General features: G+C 31.4%; 1 protein-coding gene across 1 annotated transcript; it reads left to right on the top strand.

The window, feature by feature from the left end:
- The first annotated feature begins 880 nt into the window (after positions 1 to 880).
- On the top strand, positions 881 to 2637 carry LOC109123572 (anthocyanidin 3-O-glucosyltransferase 2). Its single transcript, XM_019223784.2, has one exon. The coding sequence runs from the start codon at positions 1072 to 1074 to the stop codon at positions 2491 to 2493; it is 1422 nt and encodes a 473-aa protein (XP_019079329.1). The 5' UTR covers positions 881 to 1071; the 3' UTR covers positions 2494 to 2637.
- Positions 2638 to 17228: the final 14591 nt, after the last annotated feature.

Below are 17228 nucleotides of genomic sequence, written 5' to 3'. Positions count from 1 at the left end.
TTCCTATACTTCAAAAAGTCAAAATCAAGTCTGAAAAGTAAATCTTGAGAGTCCTTTCAATTAGCATGAAAAGCAAAGTTCGAAAATTTGAGCTCCAAAGCCATAATATGGGTTTGAGCAGATCCACTAATTAAGGAGCATAGAAAAATATTGCATTGTAGATATGATGAATACGCATAAGTGTTGATTGATATAACATTTATAAAAAGAAGTATTTGGGGTTAGGTAAAATGTGTACATTCTTTTATATTTAGTGGATTTTTAATATTGTGTTTAAGTTTTTGTATCTAAATTGGCGGAGACAATTTTTGTAAGAGTTTTTTCGAATATTTTTTATATTCTTGTGTGATTGAATATATTTTGAATTATGACTTGTATAATTTCTCGTTGATCAAAAGTAATAATTAAATCCCAATAATCAACCTATATGACAATGGAATCAATTTGAATAGATTTAAAATTTACTAATTTAATATATCCTATTTATGTATAAAAAATTGTGAGTATTGCCCCGAAATATGTTTCTAATATCAAGATAATATTTCTTACTTATTTTGTTTGGTTAATGAAAAATCATTATAAAAACAAAAAAGAAAATTGGAGATATTTGATTAAAATAATTAAAAAATCTCTAATTCAAACAATTCTCTTTATTTTTTTAAATATCGAAAATGATAATATTTTTTAAATAAAAATATCATTCATATATGCTAAAGCAAATTTTTATTTTTTATTTTTTTAAATTAAGATGTTTTTATTCCTTTAAAATTTTTATTTACGGAGCTTTAAACCAATATAGAGGTTGGATTTACAAATTTTGACCCAAATATCTCCAAGAACTTTATGTGAAAGGTGTAGCATATTGGAACCACCCATTTTGCCTCAATCTTCAACCAACGCCAACCACAAATCATACAAAAACAATAAAGAAAATACATTGAACCAGCTAAGACTTGACATCGGTTCCTTTGCCCTCCAATACTATCCAGCCACTAGTATAAGAGCGTGACACCACCGCAAAGCCCTCGAAACATCCCTTTTTTCTGTCTTGGCAGTAACTGCTAGTTGGTGATGGAGCAAACTGAGCTGGTCTTCATCCCATTTCCTGTCATCGGCCACCTTGCGTCTGCACTGGAGATTGCAAAGCTGATTACTAAGCGAGACCCCCGATTCTCAATCACGATTTTCATCATGAAGTTTCCGTTTGGGTCCACTGATGGTATGGACACGGACTCTGATTCCATACGTTTCGTCACACTTCCTCCTGTAGAGGTCAGCTCCGAAACGACCCCGTCTGGTCACTTCTTCTCTGAATTCCTCAAAGTTCACATACCACTCGTCCGAGACGCCGTCCACGAGCTCACTCGCTCCAACTCGGTTCGGCTCTCTGGGTTCGTTATTGATATGTTCTGCACCCACATGATTGACGTGGCCGATGAGTTTGGGGTGCCTTCCTATCTCTTCTTCTCTTCCGGCGCTGCTGTTCTTGGCTTCCTGTTACATGTTCAGTTCCTCCATGATTATGAGGGCTTGGATATTAATGAGTTCAAGGACTCGGATGCTGAGTTGGATGTTCCGACTTTTGTTAACTCAATTCCGGGTAAGGTCTTCCCTGCTGGGATGTTTGACAAGGAAAGCGGAGGGGCTGAGATGCTTCTGTATCACACGAGGAGATTCAGAGAAGTCAAGGGTATTCTGGTAAATACGTTTATTGAGCTTGAATCACATGCCATTCAATCACTTTCTGGCAGTACAGTACCCGAGGTGTATCCCGTTGGACCCATACTCAACACCCGAATGGGATCTGGTGGGGGTCAACAAGATGCTAGTGCCATCATGAATTGGCTTGATGATCAGCCTCCATCGTCCGTGGTTTTCCTGTGCTTCGGGAGCATGGGAAGCTTTGGTGCGGATCAAATCAAGGAGATAGCACATGCGTTAGAGCACAGTGGGCATCGCTTCTTGTGGTCCCTTCGCCAACCTCCCCCAAAGGGTAAAATGATTCCAAGCGACCATGAAAATATTGAGCAAGTTCTACCAGAAGGATTTTTACATCGGACGGCTAGAATTGGAAAGGTGATTGGATGGGCTCCACAAATAGCGGTTTTAGCCCACTCAGCTGTTGGAGGATTTGTATCTCATTGTGGGTGGAATTCTTTGCTAGAAAGCGTATGGTATGGTGTTCCAGTAGCCACATGGCCAATATATGCAGAACAACAAATCAACGCATTTCAAATGGTGAAAGATTTGGGGTTGGCAGTAGAAATTAAAATAGATTACAATAAGGATCGTGATCATATTGTAAGTGCTCATGAGATTGAAAATGGATTAAGGAACCTAATGAATATTAATAGTGAAGTGAGGAAGAAGAGGAAAGAAATGGAAAAAATAAGTCATAAAGTCATGATAGATGGCGGATCCTCACACTTTTCTTTAGGCCATTTTATTGAAGACATGGACAGCAAAGTGATGAAAGGGAAAGATGCATTGTAGGCTCCAATAATTTGTTAAGCAATTTGACTTTTCAAACTAGGAAATGTGTTCTCTCTTTCTTATTTAGGGAAGACGTTTACAAGGGCATGGATTTAGTTGTATGTCAATCTTATTGATCAATGAATACACAATTGGATATTTTCCTATGGGGAGCTGGACTAATGATAAAATCAACCATATGCTTAAAAATCTACAAAACCTATTGAATTTGTTTGACTGGAATAAATAAACATAAGAAGTTTTATAAGAATTTGTTCAATTGAATCACTAGTAGGGAGAACCCTCCATTTGAGATACAAATTGATAGAAATTTAATTAATTATTAGACAATATGTATCTTATTTTTTACAAGCACGATGCCTTAATAACAAATTAATGGTATCAAACTATTTGATGTGTTGGTATGAATTTAAGAAATTAACTATAGGAAAGAGTAATATCTCATCAATGCGGAACAAGGCATCCAAGCATGGAAGAGATTAATATATAGATTCAAAAGATTCTAATTATAGCCTTTTGAACGAGGAGGTAGTTGTTTTGAGTCTTGTAAGAAAGAAAATAAAGACAAGGAAGATGATTGGAATGGAGATGACGCTATAGAATTAAAGATTTTTTAGCTTTGATTATGGAAAGAGTTGATAGCAGATGATTTCTTTTTTTCTTTTAATATGAAAATGATTACCTTTGTTAATGAAAAATAAATACATATGGATATTGATATTTCAAATAGTTTCTCAATCATTTAAAGATTAAATTGGACAGATGTGGATCCTACATTTTCACGTGCATTCCCACTCAACGGCGTGATTCGTTTTTTTATTTGTTTAGTGAAAAATTGATTTTTAGAAAAGACTTGTAGTTGCCACTTATTTTAATTTTTTTTAAAGGGAAAAACAAAATAAGAAAGAAAAACCTTAAGTGTGACTCCTAAAAGAAAAACAGGTCTATGGAAAACCAAAGTCGGGTTCAGGGGTCAGATTACTTATTGGGAAGGTCCGTGATAAGCCGTAATACCCCTCTAACCCCGTATACATACGGCCTCTACTAAATGAATCAAGGGAATTGTGACAATTAATTAATTAATTATGGATATCAAGAAAAATAATCAATGTACAAGTCATGATGAAAATCAATATACACAAAAATAATGATGAAATCTAATTATAAGAATACATGAAATTAATAACAAAAGAATTGTGCAAAAATGATTTATTGAACTAAAAAAAATGGTTTTCAAGAAATTTCAAAGAATTTTATAAAAAATGATTTTGAATTAATGATTTCAATTTATTTATTTACAAAAAAAAAAAAAGAAGTTTCAATTTATTTATTCAATTTCATTTGTATTCAATTTTTAAAAAAGTTATTTACACTTATTGTATCAAAAGAATTTATTACAAAATTTCAATTTGAGCACAAAAATTATTTTACTTGATTTTACAAAAAAAAAAAAATGAATGAATTTTTACAATTTTATTTACAAAATTATTTTGATTCATTTTCATTTAAAAAAAAGAGTGATTTATACAAATTATTTAAAAATACAACTTTATTTGCAAAAGAAATTTTAATTAAAAAGAAGAAGAAAAAAAAAATTAAATCCTCTATTTCTAAAAAATGCTTTTAACCCCATTTTAATTAAGGAAAAAGAAAAAAAATTGGACAATTTTATTAAAAATTAATTTTTGGGGCAACTTTATTTACAAAACAATTTTTAGACAATTTTTATTAAACAAAGAAACTTTTGGACAATTTTATTAAAAATAATTTTTTAAATTCTATTAAAAACAATTCTTTTTTATTTTTCTAAATTTTTATAAATAAATATAAAAAAACTTTCTTTTATTAAGGAGAATATTTTTAAATTATTATTTTATTAAAACATATTTACTGAATTATTCTTCTTATTTAAACAAAATTTCTAATTTGTTCAATATTCAATTCTGTACGCAACAAATAAACATATACAAACAAATATTTACAAGAACTAATAAAAATAAAACCAAGTAAAAGTGGGAAATAAAATATGTACTCAAATTAACTTACAACAAGCTTCACGTGTTGTCAATTCGTACTCAGCCAACAAGGTTGTAGAGTGAACCCATGCAAAAACAAAAATAGCACAAATATAAATATCCAAAAACATGTAGAGTCCAAAAAAACTATTCAAACCCAAATTCAAATTTCCAATAAATTTCACCAATTAAAAATGGGCTCAAATTAATAAATATAACCCAAAAAAAACATCTCACATATCATAGACCTTAATCTAAAGTTTCAAAATCAATAGTCAAAATATAAGCTCAATTAATCAAACCCAAAACATGATAAATTAAGATAAAGCTCATTAGGCCGAAATTTAATATTCCATAATCCAAGCCTAATTTAATATATACCACAATTGTCCCATGTTCAAATGAAATAGTTCAAATTGGCCCAATCCATATCAAATATTCAAATCATCCAACAAATCTCACCTACTTGTGGGCCCAAAATTCACATCAATTAACAAGCTCACATTAATAATACACATGACCAAATGAAATAATATCTCAAACCCAATCTAATAAGTCCACATTAATAATACATATGACAAAAAGAAATAATATCTACACATGGCCAAAAGAAATAATATCTCAAGCCTAACCTAATAAGCTCAAACAAATAACCAATTAATAAGCCAAATAATATTTCAATCCCAATCCAATAAACATAAACAAATAACCAATTAACAATAGCCCAAGTCCAAATAAGCAATAATTGATATAGTCCAAATAAACAATATGCAATTGATATAGTCCAAATATCCTCAATTAATCCCACAAACCCAAATTAACAAATTTCAAATTAATTCACCAATAATAAATTAACCCAAATTTCATATTAATTAACAAAGCCCAAACATAAAGCCCACAAACAGACATAAATGCACAAGCCCAATTTCAACAACAATTACTATTAAAATCAAATCAAGAAAAATCAAGAAATAATGATAATAATAATAATAATAATAATAATAATAATAAACATGAAAACGGGTGTGATTGGGGAAGTGAGAGAATGAGGGAATGAGAGAAAAGATGAATGGGTCGCCAACCGTAGTTTAGTCATAGACATATATTATGTCGTATCTCCTTGCAGTTTAAGTTGAGAAGACCTCCAAACTGAAGGTCTCGAACCACATCCAATTTCTCAAATTGGGAGCCTGTTGCATAGTTTTAGGAATCTTGAAGATGAACAACGTGTGAATAATCTGGTGGCCTGCAAAAAAATTGTTGGAGATCATTAGCATCTTACACATGAATTTTAGTAATCAATAAAGAAATAAGAAAATCAATATGAATACATAAACGTGGTAAAAAAAGCAATACAATTGAATGAACTAACAAACAAATTAATGTGGATGAATAATTTACTAGTGGATGTTTATGTAATAATGAATCTTTAACACCCAAAACAAGTAACTGTCTTAAGTGGGTTAAAATATCAAGTCCCCGAAATAAGTGATGAAAATTAAAAAACAAGAAAGAATGCATTACCTCCGTAGTGGCCATTAAAGAATGAAATTATTGTTGTAAGCTTGAACCTTCAAAGAACCTGTAACTTGAAATGGGTGCTATAGTAGTTATCGGTCACTTGGAGAAGCTAATAATAAATGGAAAGGTCATTTGACCATTTGTACCATTAATTGGTTGGATAAATTTGGTAATGGTATATCATATTCAGATTTATAAGGTTAAAATAAATTAAATAAATAACAATAAGGCAATTTAAAAAAGGAAAGGGGAAGTCTCTCTGGATTGGAAAAAACAAGAATTGTGAACCCCAATATGTGAATAAATTAATAATAAACTGTCATCCTCATTTATTTGCACTGATGGAATGAAATAACAAGTGAAAAGAAACCACATTGAAATTGCACTTTCAATTAATTTGGTTAATCAAAGCAACCCTAAATCATGAAAATAACAAAATAGTGCATCGTGCCTATAACGAGGCCAATACATAAGAACAAAAATCAACAACCCCGTACCATATACCCTACAATAGAATGTATAGGATGATACAAAATATGAGAATCATACAAACACAAAAAATGTACATGTCACGATAATGGATTATTACATTTAGACCGGTTGTGACCTATGTCATTGCATCGAGAGCAATGAATTGCTCTCTTATGGCTAAACTGTGACTCAATACGTCCTTGTTGGGTTCTTCCTAGAGGACATCTCACATGGGGGGGGGGGGGGGGGGTTGGAGAGCAGGAAAGAGCTGCTTGTGCAATGTTGCAAACTCCCATCGTCACAAACTTTGGGCATATTATGTGTTGGTAATGGTTGAAACTGACCTGAGTAAATCAAATGTTACGTGGAGACATGAAAACATGGGTCAATATACTCATACACGTTGTGTCTCAGTGTGCGGATGACAGCACATACATGTGAACATGGCAAGCCGGACATTTGCCATGTCATGCAAGTACACGTACGTTGATTCAAATCGACAACCAAATAAACCTCCCCAGTAAACACCTTAAACGCCTCCCCCAAATAGGGCAACACACTAATCAGACCAGACCTCATGATATTTGACATTAGTTGCTCTTCAGTTTTTGGTCTGACCACGCTCTTCCACTTTTCTGTACCACACATGGGTGTCCAACATGGCTACAAGCTTATCCATGTGCATTAACAATAACGTATAAATTGTTTGGTGATGCTCATCTCTTAACCATACATTGAAGGACTTTGCAATGTTAGTTGTCATTTTATCCCATCACTTTCGAAGAAACTTTGACATTGCCCAATGTTTGGGATTGTTTTTCGCAACCCATTTTGCTAGGTTGTCATTGAAGCGCACAAGTTTTTGGAATGCCTCGTTGTAGTCTATATCCAACCTAGCATATGCAATGTTGTCCAAGAATAACAAAACATCTTCTTTCCCTTTCTTTCCTCTAATGTTTTGCTTATTAAAGAAGTTAGAAAAGTTTTCCTTCACATGTCAATAACAATATGCATGATTTCCTATCTCGAACAACTCGAAAACACTACGCAAGATTCCCTGATGTCTATCTGATATAATAACAACTTCTTTACCATCTAAGACTCCCTTTAATTTCTCCAAAAACCAATACTAGTCCTCATAATTTTCAAAACTGACCACACCAAGGGCTAGAGGGAACATTCCATCATCTGCATCATATGCAATGGTGGACAAAAGAGCTCCCTTATATGAACCGCTTAGGTGGTAAGAATCAATAGCCAATACAGGTCGACACCCCATGATGAACCCTTGAATTGAAAATGCATGGGCAATGAACAATTGCATGAAGTGACCTTCATGGGAAGTGTACTCTACAATAGTGTCGAGGTTGATTTCCCTTAGCCTATGGCATAACCAAGGGACAAACGTGTGGGACTCACGTGGAGCTCCATATATGCGCTCTTTTGCCTTCTCTTTAAGGTGCCATGCTTGGTTATATGTCAATTGAACTCCATGATCACGTTCAAAATCCTTACAAATTTGATGGGGAAGATAGTTTGGAGTGGTTCTAAACACATCTTCAACAACAACTGTGCCTCTCTTTGAAGAAACCTTGACCTTAGATGAACACTCATCTTGAGCTATATGATTATGATTCACTTGGTAAGTATGAACTCGCAAGATGACTTTTTCCTCTATAGCATGAGCTGTTATCTTTCAAGGACAACCCTCAACTGAACACTTTACAGACGTATGTGTAGGGGAATTTTTCTTGTACTTGTATTCAAACCTTCCACCTAATGACATATGGTAAATTGCGTTCCAAAACTCCTCAGCATTTTTAAATGTATGTCCCGATCCTAATATTGCCTGGCGAAAACAAATCGATTCCAAAGGGGTGTACTCACTAACTACACAATGCAACGCAAAACCTCTGGATAGCATCATAGTATTAGGAATTGCATCGCATGATGCATTAGAGGAAGGAAACGTGGTAGGTGGACCTCTACATTTACATACATTAACATAATTAGACTACATGATGCGTAAAATTGATATTCACAATATTTTAAATAGACATTCATGTTAAATTCCATTACCCAAATGCCAACTGTGTATTCGGTATATTTGCTTCAATGGCTTCCACATAAGGTAAGTCTACTAGGTATACATTTGCAAAGTCATCACAGTGGGAAACCACGTTATCCAAGTCATTCTCATCTTCTAAATCTTTGATGACTCTGGGGTTGAACTTGAGGGTGTAGTGCATTTTCATCGCATCAAAGGAGATGTCAAATTTCTCTAAGATTTTTTTGGTGAATTCTTCAAAAGGCATTCCTTTATAAATGTGAATACCTTTGCTTCTTCTACCCACGTATTCCTATTGCCCATCATTTTTTTAGAGAAGTTTTGCCTCCTATGAAAATGTAACAATATATCTTATTAGTTGCATCCATCAACCTATACAAACATAGCACAAATTTCATATTATAGAACAAACAATTATGCATATTATAGAAAATGGGGTTGATCTTTCCTCCCATGTGGGCTTTTGCTTTGAAGTTGACATTATTATTAGTTGCCATGTCCAGTTTATTAGTCATCATTTATACATAGACTTTTCCTTTTGTTACTTCACTTATTCTATTTTTTAACAAGTTGGTTGACTATTTCTCTATTTTTGCAGAGTGTTATGACTTTCTAGATCCCAATGGCAACATCGCACTTACTTTTGACACTCATAAATGGACAGATGATGGCTATGTGGTTAGTGTTTTGGCTCATGCTTAATAGTCAGCTTCAAATTTCTCTGAATTTTGTTCTGGTTGAATTGTATGCTGAAAATAATATTGACTTGCATGCATTTGATATTCAGCATCAATGAATAGTAAACATGGAAGGAGGTGTTTGGGCACTAGAATGATTATTGGAAACCATTTTGGATTTCAATGAGAAATCCCTTAATTGATTTGTTATGTATTGAATCCCTAGTTACTGGTCTGATTTAATATAATTAAGGGTCATTGAACTAGCTTTGAACTAATTTGTTTCTTTATTTGCCATTTATATTCATGTTAGCTACAAATTTCATGAAGTTGGAAATGATAATCTATCTACACATACTAAGTAGCCCACAATATCTCATACTATAGGGTGACCAGAACTTAGGTTTTATCAAAGAAAGTTAACAAACGAACTATTGTACTGAACTAGACTGCCACACGAGGAAGTAAATATAATGCTAACAGATTTGATTTGAACCAAAGGAGGAAAAATATGTCTGCAAAAGGAAAATCAATTTGCATTGACTAATCATATATTAGAATTAAAATATACGTATAAAACAAACTTCTAAAATGAATATGCAATACTAAATCGAACAAACATCAGTGAACCAAGTAAAATCCAGGCAAAATCAAAATATATTTTTATGTCATCTTCATCATCACCATTATCGTTCATGCTAATCACGGGTTGTCATATTGATGGAGAAACAAGTCAATCATGGTGACATCACAGGTTAATAAAAAGAAGTGGGTTTTGCATGTTAAGGCTATCGATCATGTAAATTGAACACAAACATAATTATCTAAACAAAAACTGTTGATACCACGACATGTAGTTGCAATTAACCCATGAAGATGCTCACTATTTCAAACTGTGAGCCATGTCTTATAAACACCATAACCCACAATGAAATATGGCAATCAAGAGATCAAGTCATCCACACAAAATAAAGAGTTGATAATCATAATGCTAAATAAAAAAATACCCATAAAAAAATATAAGTTAAACAAAAAAAACATCAGTTACGGGGTTTAAGTTTTTTAAAAAAAAGACTGCTTTGCCTGATGGTAAGAGAAGCTCCCTCCTCAATTCAGACAGCAATCAACCTCCAAAAAGTCCCATCTAATCTAAAAAATCCAACAATGCTCAACACGGAGGGCACCATCGATGGGGATCGATGAGAGAACAATATATGGCAAACTGAAATTGCGAGATAAATTAGGGCAATGTATTTGGGCTGAAATCAAATAGTCTGGATAGCCAAAATGAAGCATAAAATGAAATTGCTAAACCTACTAACCTCAACTATCAACTACTTCGCCACGGAGGCCAAATCCAGTGGTGATCGTCGACGACAATGGATCAATAGAGATGAAAAACTCCACTACCGACACCTAAAATCAGATGACCGGGAAAGACGAGATCAAGAGATAACGAAATTGGCATAGAGGATTAGGGCATTCTTTGGGAGGAAACGAGAGACGAAGTCAGGAATGTGAAAACACCTAATGCAGACTCCAATTTGGGGAAAACAAAGGGAGAAATCTAATGTGGATTTTAGTTTTTTTTTTTTTTTTTTTAAAAATACCCAACAAATGGCATTTTCAGCAAATTATACATTGTATATCCTCTTTATCAATTTTGAGACTTTGTTTGGATGTTGGGCTTAATTTTGTAACATCTATGGACCAAATGTTAATTTTTGGGCCCATCTGGGCCCAAAACACAATTCTCCCTACTTTAATTAATTGAAGGAAAAATCTGATACAGAAAGAGTCACCCGTTAGGATATATTACAAAACACAGTGTTAAGGCATGTTTGGAAATAGTTTCGAGAACAATATTTTCTTCTCTAAAAAAAAAAAAAAAAATCTGTAAAACATGTTTTTGATGAACAAAAAAAAATTATATATTTTCTTTTATCAAGAATAGAAAATATAATATTTTTTTTAAAATATCTTTTAATTTATTTCAACTATTTTCACTTGTTTTTTAAGAATTGTTTTAAGAAATAATTGTATAATAAAATAATACATATAAAAATTATTTTTAAAATATATTTAAAAACATTAAAAATTGATTAAAACATTTTAGGTTTTTAAACAGACTTTTGTTTTATAAAACCTTACGAACTAATTTTCAAAAACAATTATCAAAAGCTATTTTTCATAATTGTTTTCGAAAACAATTACCAAACAGAGCCCTAATTATTAATTTTTTCTTTACACTTGTAAGCTCGGTTCTGTCTTCAATTGATTTTTGTTTAATTTATTTTAAAAAAAATCTTTTTCAATGTATTAATCATAATATATATTTTTCACATAATATGTATGAATAAATAAATAATAAAAAATATAAATATTTTAAAAAATTTCTTATAATTAATTTGATAGAGTATTCTATTACCCATTGCTTGAGCATTTGAATACAAATTTAACAAGAGAAATGTTAATGCCTTAAAAGTGAATTAAATAAAAGATAAAATAGGGCTAATTATTTATGCTCACATAGAAATCAGTAAAACACTTGAAAATCTTGAAATGTCAAGATATAATGAAATTGGACTAAAAATGAGTCGTATAGGAATAAATGAAACATACATACAATTAAATGAGCCAAATTTCAATAAAATTGAGCAAAATAGAAATAAATAAGATTGATGTATGAACAAATAGGATGAACATATAAACAATGAGATAAATCTACAAATATATAGAACTAACTACTATGAAATAAGATAGACATGTGAATTAATTGAACCAAATTTAAAAGAGATAGGACTAGGCTATAATGAAGTGATAGAAGTCAACTTTCAATAAAATTATTGAAGGTGCAAAAAAATAAATTCAAGGTATGATCAAATAGTATCAAAGAATAGAAAAAAAAAATTAGATGAATCAAAATGCCACAAAATGTATGAATAAATGGGAATAAAGTATAATTGAAAGAGAAGTTAATTTCATTAATCTCTCTCGAGATTTTGGCTAAATACACCTAACCTCTATAGGTTTGAAATTTCATCAAATACCTCTTTTAGCTTTTCATTAATCTCCTATCTCACTCAAAATAAGTGAGGTTTTTGATGAAATTTAAAACCTATGAGGGTTAAAGCATATTTAGCCAAAGAAATGAGACCTATAAATAAACAATTATTATGAAAGTAATATAAATAAATTAGAGTCAATTTTGAATTAAGTTGTTCAAGATAGAAGGAAATGAAAATAATCTTCAAGAATTCCAATATAGTTATATCTTAAACACTTTATAGATTGCTTTCATCAAATGAGTGTGCTTTGCTCTCTATCTCTCAATATATATATATATATATATATACATATATATATATATAACCTACTTAGAAACCTGCTTATTAGAGCAGTTCAATGTTTAGGAGGTGATTTGATGAAGAAGACTGAGTATCAATCGTTATAAAATTCATTCCTATTGATCTCTAAAGTGCTAAGTAAAGAAATTTCATATCAAAGAAAATGTGTTTGCTTTCATTTTTTTAATTCCACTTATATATATATATATATATATATATATATATATATATATAGAAAACTACTCTCTAGAGCAATTCACTATTTAGGGAAAAATATGATCAAATCAATAGTAGGTGTTATAAATACCTGCTATATTTTAACACTTCCTTTAGACTTTTTAATCTTAGGTTGCTATGACATAATGTTTTAACTTTATTCATAGGTAAATTCCACCCTTAAGAGTTGAATTCCACTCCATTTATGTCATTTTGCCATAGGGAGTACTGAAATGCGCTTTTTAAAACACTATTTTTATGCTCTTATTTGTTTGCATAATACAATGGCCTAATCCGCTTTGACTTGAAAAAAAAAAATTCATTTTGGATAATATATACTATTAATAAATCCATGTATTACAATAATATCATACTTTACTAAATAGGAGTAAAATAATTGGGGACGACTTATTTATGGAAGAAAATGCTTGTGAATCCATTGTAGCAATAGTGGTATCAATGTGAAGTGGATACACATCCTACATATAGGACATAAGTTGCTAATTATATCTTATGAGTTATAAGTTATATGTTTAACTTCACAATAATCTATATAAACAATTGTAATTGATTAGTCAAACAGAACACGTAAACTAATCAATGGTCGATATGTTGATCTAGTTTCATATTTTCATGAAAAAAATATATGTGATCTTGTAGATACAATTTGAGAGTTACATAAATACTTCAAATCATTATAAATAATAGTGAAATAAGTATATATAAATAAATAAATAAAATAAAGGTTATTACTCGAGTCTTACTATGTTCTAGAATATGAGCATGATCCTCCTCATTTGATGTGTCAACTTGTATAAGTAAATTGAGGGACTCATCTTGTAAGGTGATATTGCTATTCAAATTTTGTATTTGATTACATCTTTGGCCATTTTCAAATTGTGTGACATGCACTCTTACATTTACCACATATTTTGGTTTATGTAGTTTGGCCTTTAAGCCACCTAGGTTCCCTTTATTCTTCACATTATTTAGATCCCAAAAAAGGTAATTCTCTAGGTTCATAGAATGAGTGTTTGTGTTTATGCCCATTTTTGAGGATATATGATCTTCCCTTTAAGATGTAATATTGAAAAGCTCATTAATTCTACATAATTTCAATATATTTGATGTTTGGTATCCATGAACACTTGATGTTTTTGTGAACCAGAATAAACTATCTTTTTTTCTTAGAGACCTCAAAGCACCAAAGCATATGGATTGTGAAGCATCATCACTTTCACTTTGGTTAGCAAGATTTGATTACATCTTAGATTTTTTTTTTTTAATATTTTGTCCACCTTTTCATGGTACAACTTAGGGAAATATCTTCTAAATGTGTCATTTTGATTATAACAATTATATGTGAACATGAGAATCTATTGGACTCAAACTATATGTATGTGCATTTCAAACTTTATCCCAACACTCACTCTTGTTTCTTGACTTTAAACTAATGAACTAAAAGGGTGGGGTGGCATTAAGCACTAAACGTATTTGGATAACCCTAAATCATAGGTGCATGCTCTTTAGTTATCTAGGCTCACTAGATCTACACAACAAAAATGATAATAATTCAAAAACTATAGATTTAGGGCTTAAAAAACATACCTTTGATCTAGATGTTCCTAAACCAAAATCCAAATGAAGAAAATGATGATGTAGGTCTCAAATACCTTGCAATCTTCTACTTGATAACTCTCACTTGGACTTTGACAAGTAATAATGGTGAAGTCCTCTCCATAAAGATGGAGTATAGGGTTCTTTGTTTTGGAAGACAGAATGGATAAAGCCACAAGCCTTAAACTATTAAGGGGGTTTATTGGAGCCAAAATATGTGATCTAATAACACATATATGATATGATTTATGCAATATGAAAAACTCACATCATCCAACTTAACTCAAATTGATGTTAAAACCTTAATTATGGATCGAACATATATTTTGAGTTTAATTTCAGGTTTGAAAGAGAAAAAAAAATACAAGTTGCTAAAGCCACTTTCATCCAAAGTAGAGTATAAGATCGATTATGCTTAAAGAGAGATTCAACACTTATAAGGCATGAGAAGGCAAAGGAAAAACAAGGAATTTATGAGCATTAAAGATGAAAAACTAATGTTTTGGATAGAGGTAGAGGGCAAACAATCATGAGGAAGAAGGTTTGAAATAATTACAATCATGCTTAATATGGAATTTCAGACTTAAACATTACAATAACAATATGACATACCTTGAATTTGACATGATTTTTAAAGCACTTTCCAAGATCTTTTTGGGGCAAGCTATACATGGTTTTGAAGCTTAAGAGGTTAAGAGTTCAACATTTCAAATGGTGCACAAATCAAAACTAAAACAAATAGGTTAGGGCCATTAGAAGGCAACTAGGTAGAATAGAAGGACCATTTTGAAGTTGAAATGGTGGTTTCATAAATTCAACTTGATTTTGAAATTTATTTTGAAATTTTGCTCAATTTTGAAATCACACACTACTATGGAATTTCACCTCCTCTACCTCAGGAATTGCATCTTTGGCACTCTATTAGCCTTAAGTGAAACTTAAACGATTAGAAATGAATATTTTAGTAATTTTAGAACAAAAAGAGGGAGAAATTCATATGATTATTTTGATATCTAATTGATAATTTGTATTAATATTTATTTATGAAGATATCCAATTTTTTTTTTCTAGTTGAATTAGATGTAACTATTTTTCCTAGCAAGATGGATTGTGATCATATTATATTATTTTATTGGTTTTTTTCCCACACACTACTTTTCACATGTTTTATTGATTAAGAATATGCAAATTACATGTTTTAGATTTCAAGAATTTTTTAGATGAGTTGTAGATATTGAAAATCAATTTATAGGATGTTTGGTTGAGATGAGTGACATTGATCAGCAATTTGTAAACTTTGTTTGAGAATATTAGGAGATTTATGTAATCATTAGTTTGTCAAAAAATTGCTAGAGAATGGGAGATTGTTAGTGGATTAGATTATTTAGATTAAGTTGATAATTTTATTCCATCCATTTTGGTTTTAGGACTATATGTACTTTCTTGTGGTTTACATATATTTTGAAGATTGAAGGTTGCTAACAAAATCAACCTAGAATTAAATAGGTATGTATGATTGAGTTAATTGAAAATAATGATATAAAAGACATAGAGTGGACTTATATGCATGGAAATTGAGAATAAAATTAATTTTGAAAGAATTTTAAATTGAGAATTTAAAAAAGAAAATATTTTTAATTGAAAAAAATAAAATCTTTTTAAGATTCTTAAATTTCCTAAATTGTTTTTTTATTTTTTTTGTTTTTTTTAAAAAAACATCTTTCCAAATCTTTCTAAGATTCTTAAGTTCCTAAATTAATTTTGGATAAAATATGATTTATAAATTAATTCTAAGTCCACTATATTTTCTCTAATATATACCTACTGGGAGAGTTCTCCAAAGAACTTATACGCATAAGGTTTAAGTTGTTTTATGTGCACTTAATAAGAAACTTTCAGATTGATTGTGATTTTTTTTTAGGGTTGTGAGAGAGAATCACATCTGCTAGGTGTTGAGGAGTCCATTGAGGAGCACGATGGTGCTATGTCATGGACATGACATTTAATGTAGTTGTGAGGTGTAAGTCTGAGGGAGTAGTAACCATAAAGTAAAAATAAATACCTGTTTTTCTTGTTTAGTGGATTATATCACTATGGTCTCTGACCTCATGGTTTTCACATGTTTAAAGTTTTTGGGAGACTTTATGGGTGGTTTTCCATGTAAATGGTTCTCTTTGTGCCATTGAATTTTTTTATTTTATCTATAATACTTAAAGAAAAATTTAAAAATAAAAATTTGAGCTAAAAAAAAGAGCTACCTATTTGCCTCTAAGTATTTCATAAGTAAGTTCTAAACTTTCATAATATAAATCATATTTTATTCTTTGTTTTAAGTTAAAATGAGATAAATGTAGAACTACCTTGTAGACCCTCATTTTGGTCTAGGTCTTTTTAGTTATTTTTGGAGCATATTTTCACCACGCATGAGAGAGCTGGCAACTGGTTTTTTGAGTGGGGGGACGGTTTTCGAAGGAGCCACATGCATGGGACGCATGGCCAAGGACACCACCAACTCACCATGGTGGTGGTTGGGGTAGAGACTAGCTAAGTGGATAGGGAGCAATGGAACGGGTGAGAGGGAAGGTGATATCTGGGGAGAAAAACAAAGGAAGAGTAGAGGAGATTTTCAGTTCCCGAGGGATAGGGAAGAAAAAATCTGGAGAGTGGGTTTTTGGGGTAGCTGGGGGGAGTGAGGGTCTAAGGATTTTTTTGGGGAAGCAAGAGGGGAATGAGCTAAGCATAGGATAAGAAAACGGACAGCAACTAGGGAGGATATCTGGATTTTTTTGGAGGAGTTCTCAGG

Source organism: Vitis vinifera, chromosome 12 (assembly GCF_030704535.1).
Source record: "Vitis vinifera cultivar Pinot Noir 40024 chromosome 12, ASM3070453v1".
Taxonomy (NCBI): domain Eukaryota; kingdom Viridiplantae; phylum Streptophyta; class Magnoliopsida; order Vitales; family Vitaceae; genus Vitis; species Vitis vinifera.
The sequence above is the reverse complement of the archived record's forward strand: the minus strand, read 5'-3'. Positions and strand labels throughout refer to the sequence as shown.

What these genes read in the sequence shown, in the direction of transcription:
- LOC109123572 (XM_019223784.2), top strand. Translation starts at nt 1,072, where the DNA reads ATGGAGCAAACTGAGCTGGTCTTCATCCCATTTCCTGTCATCGGCCAC.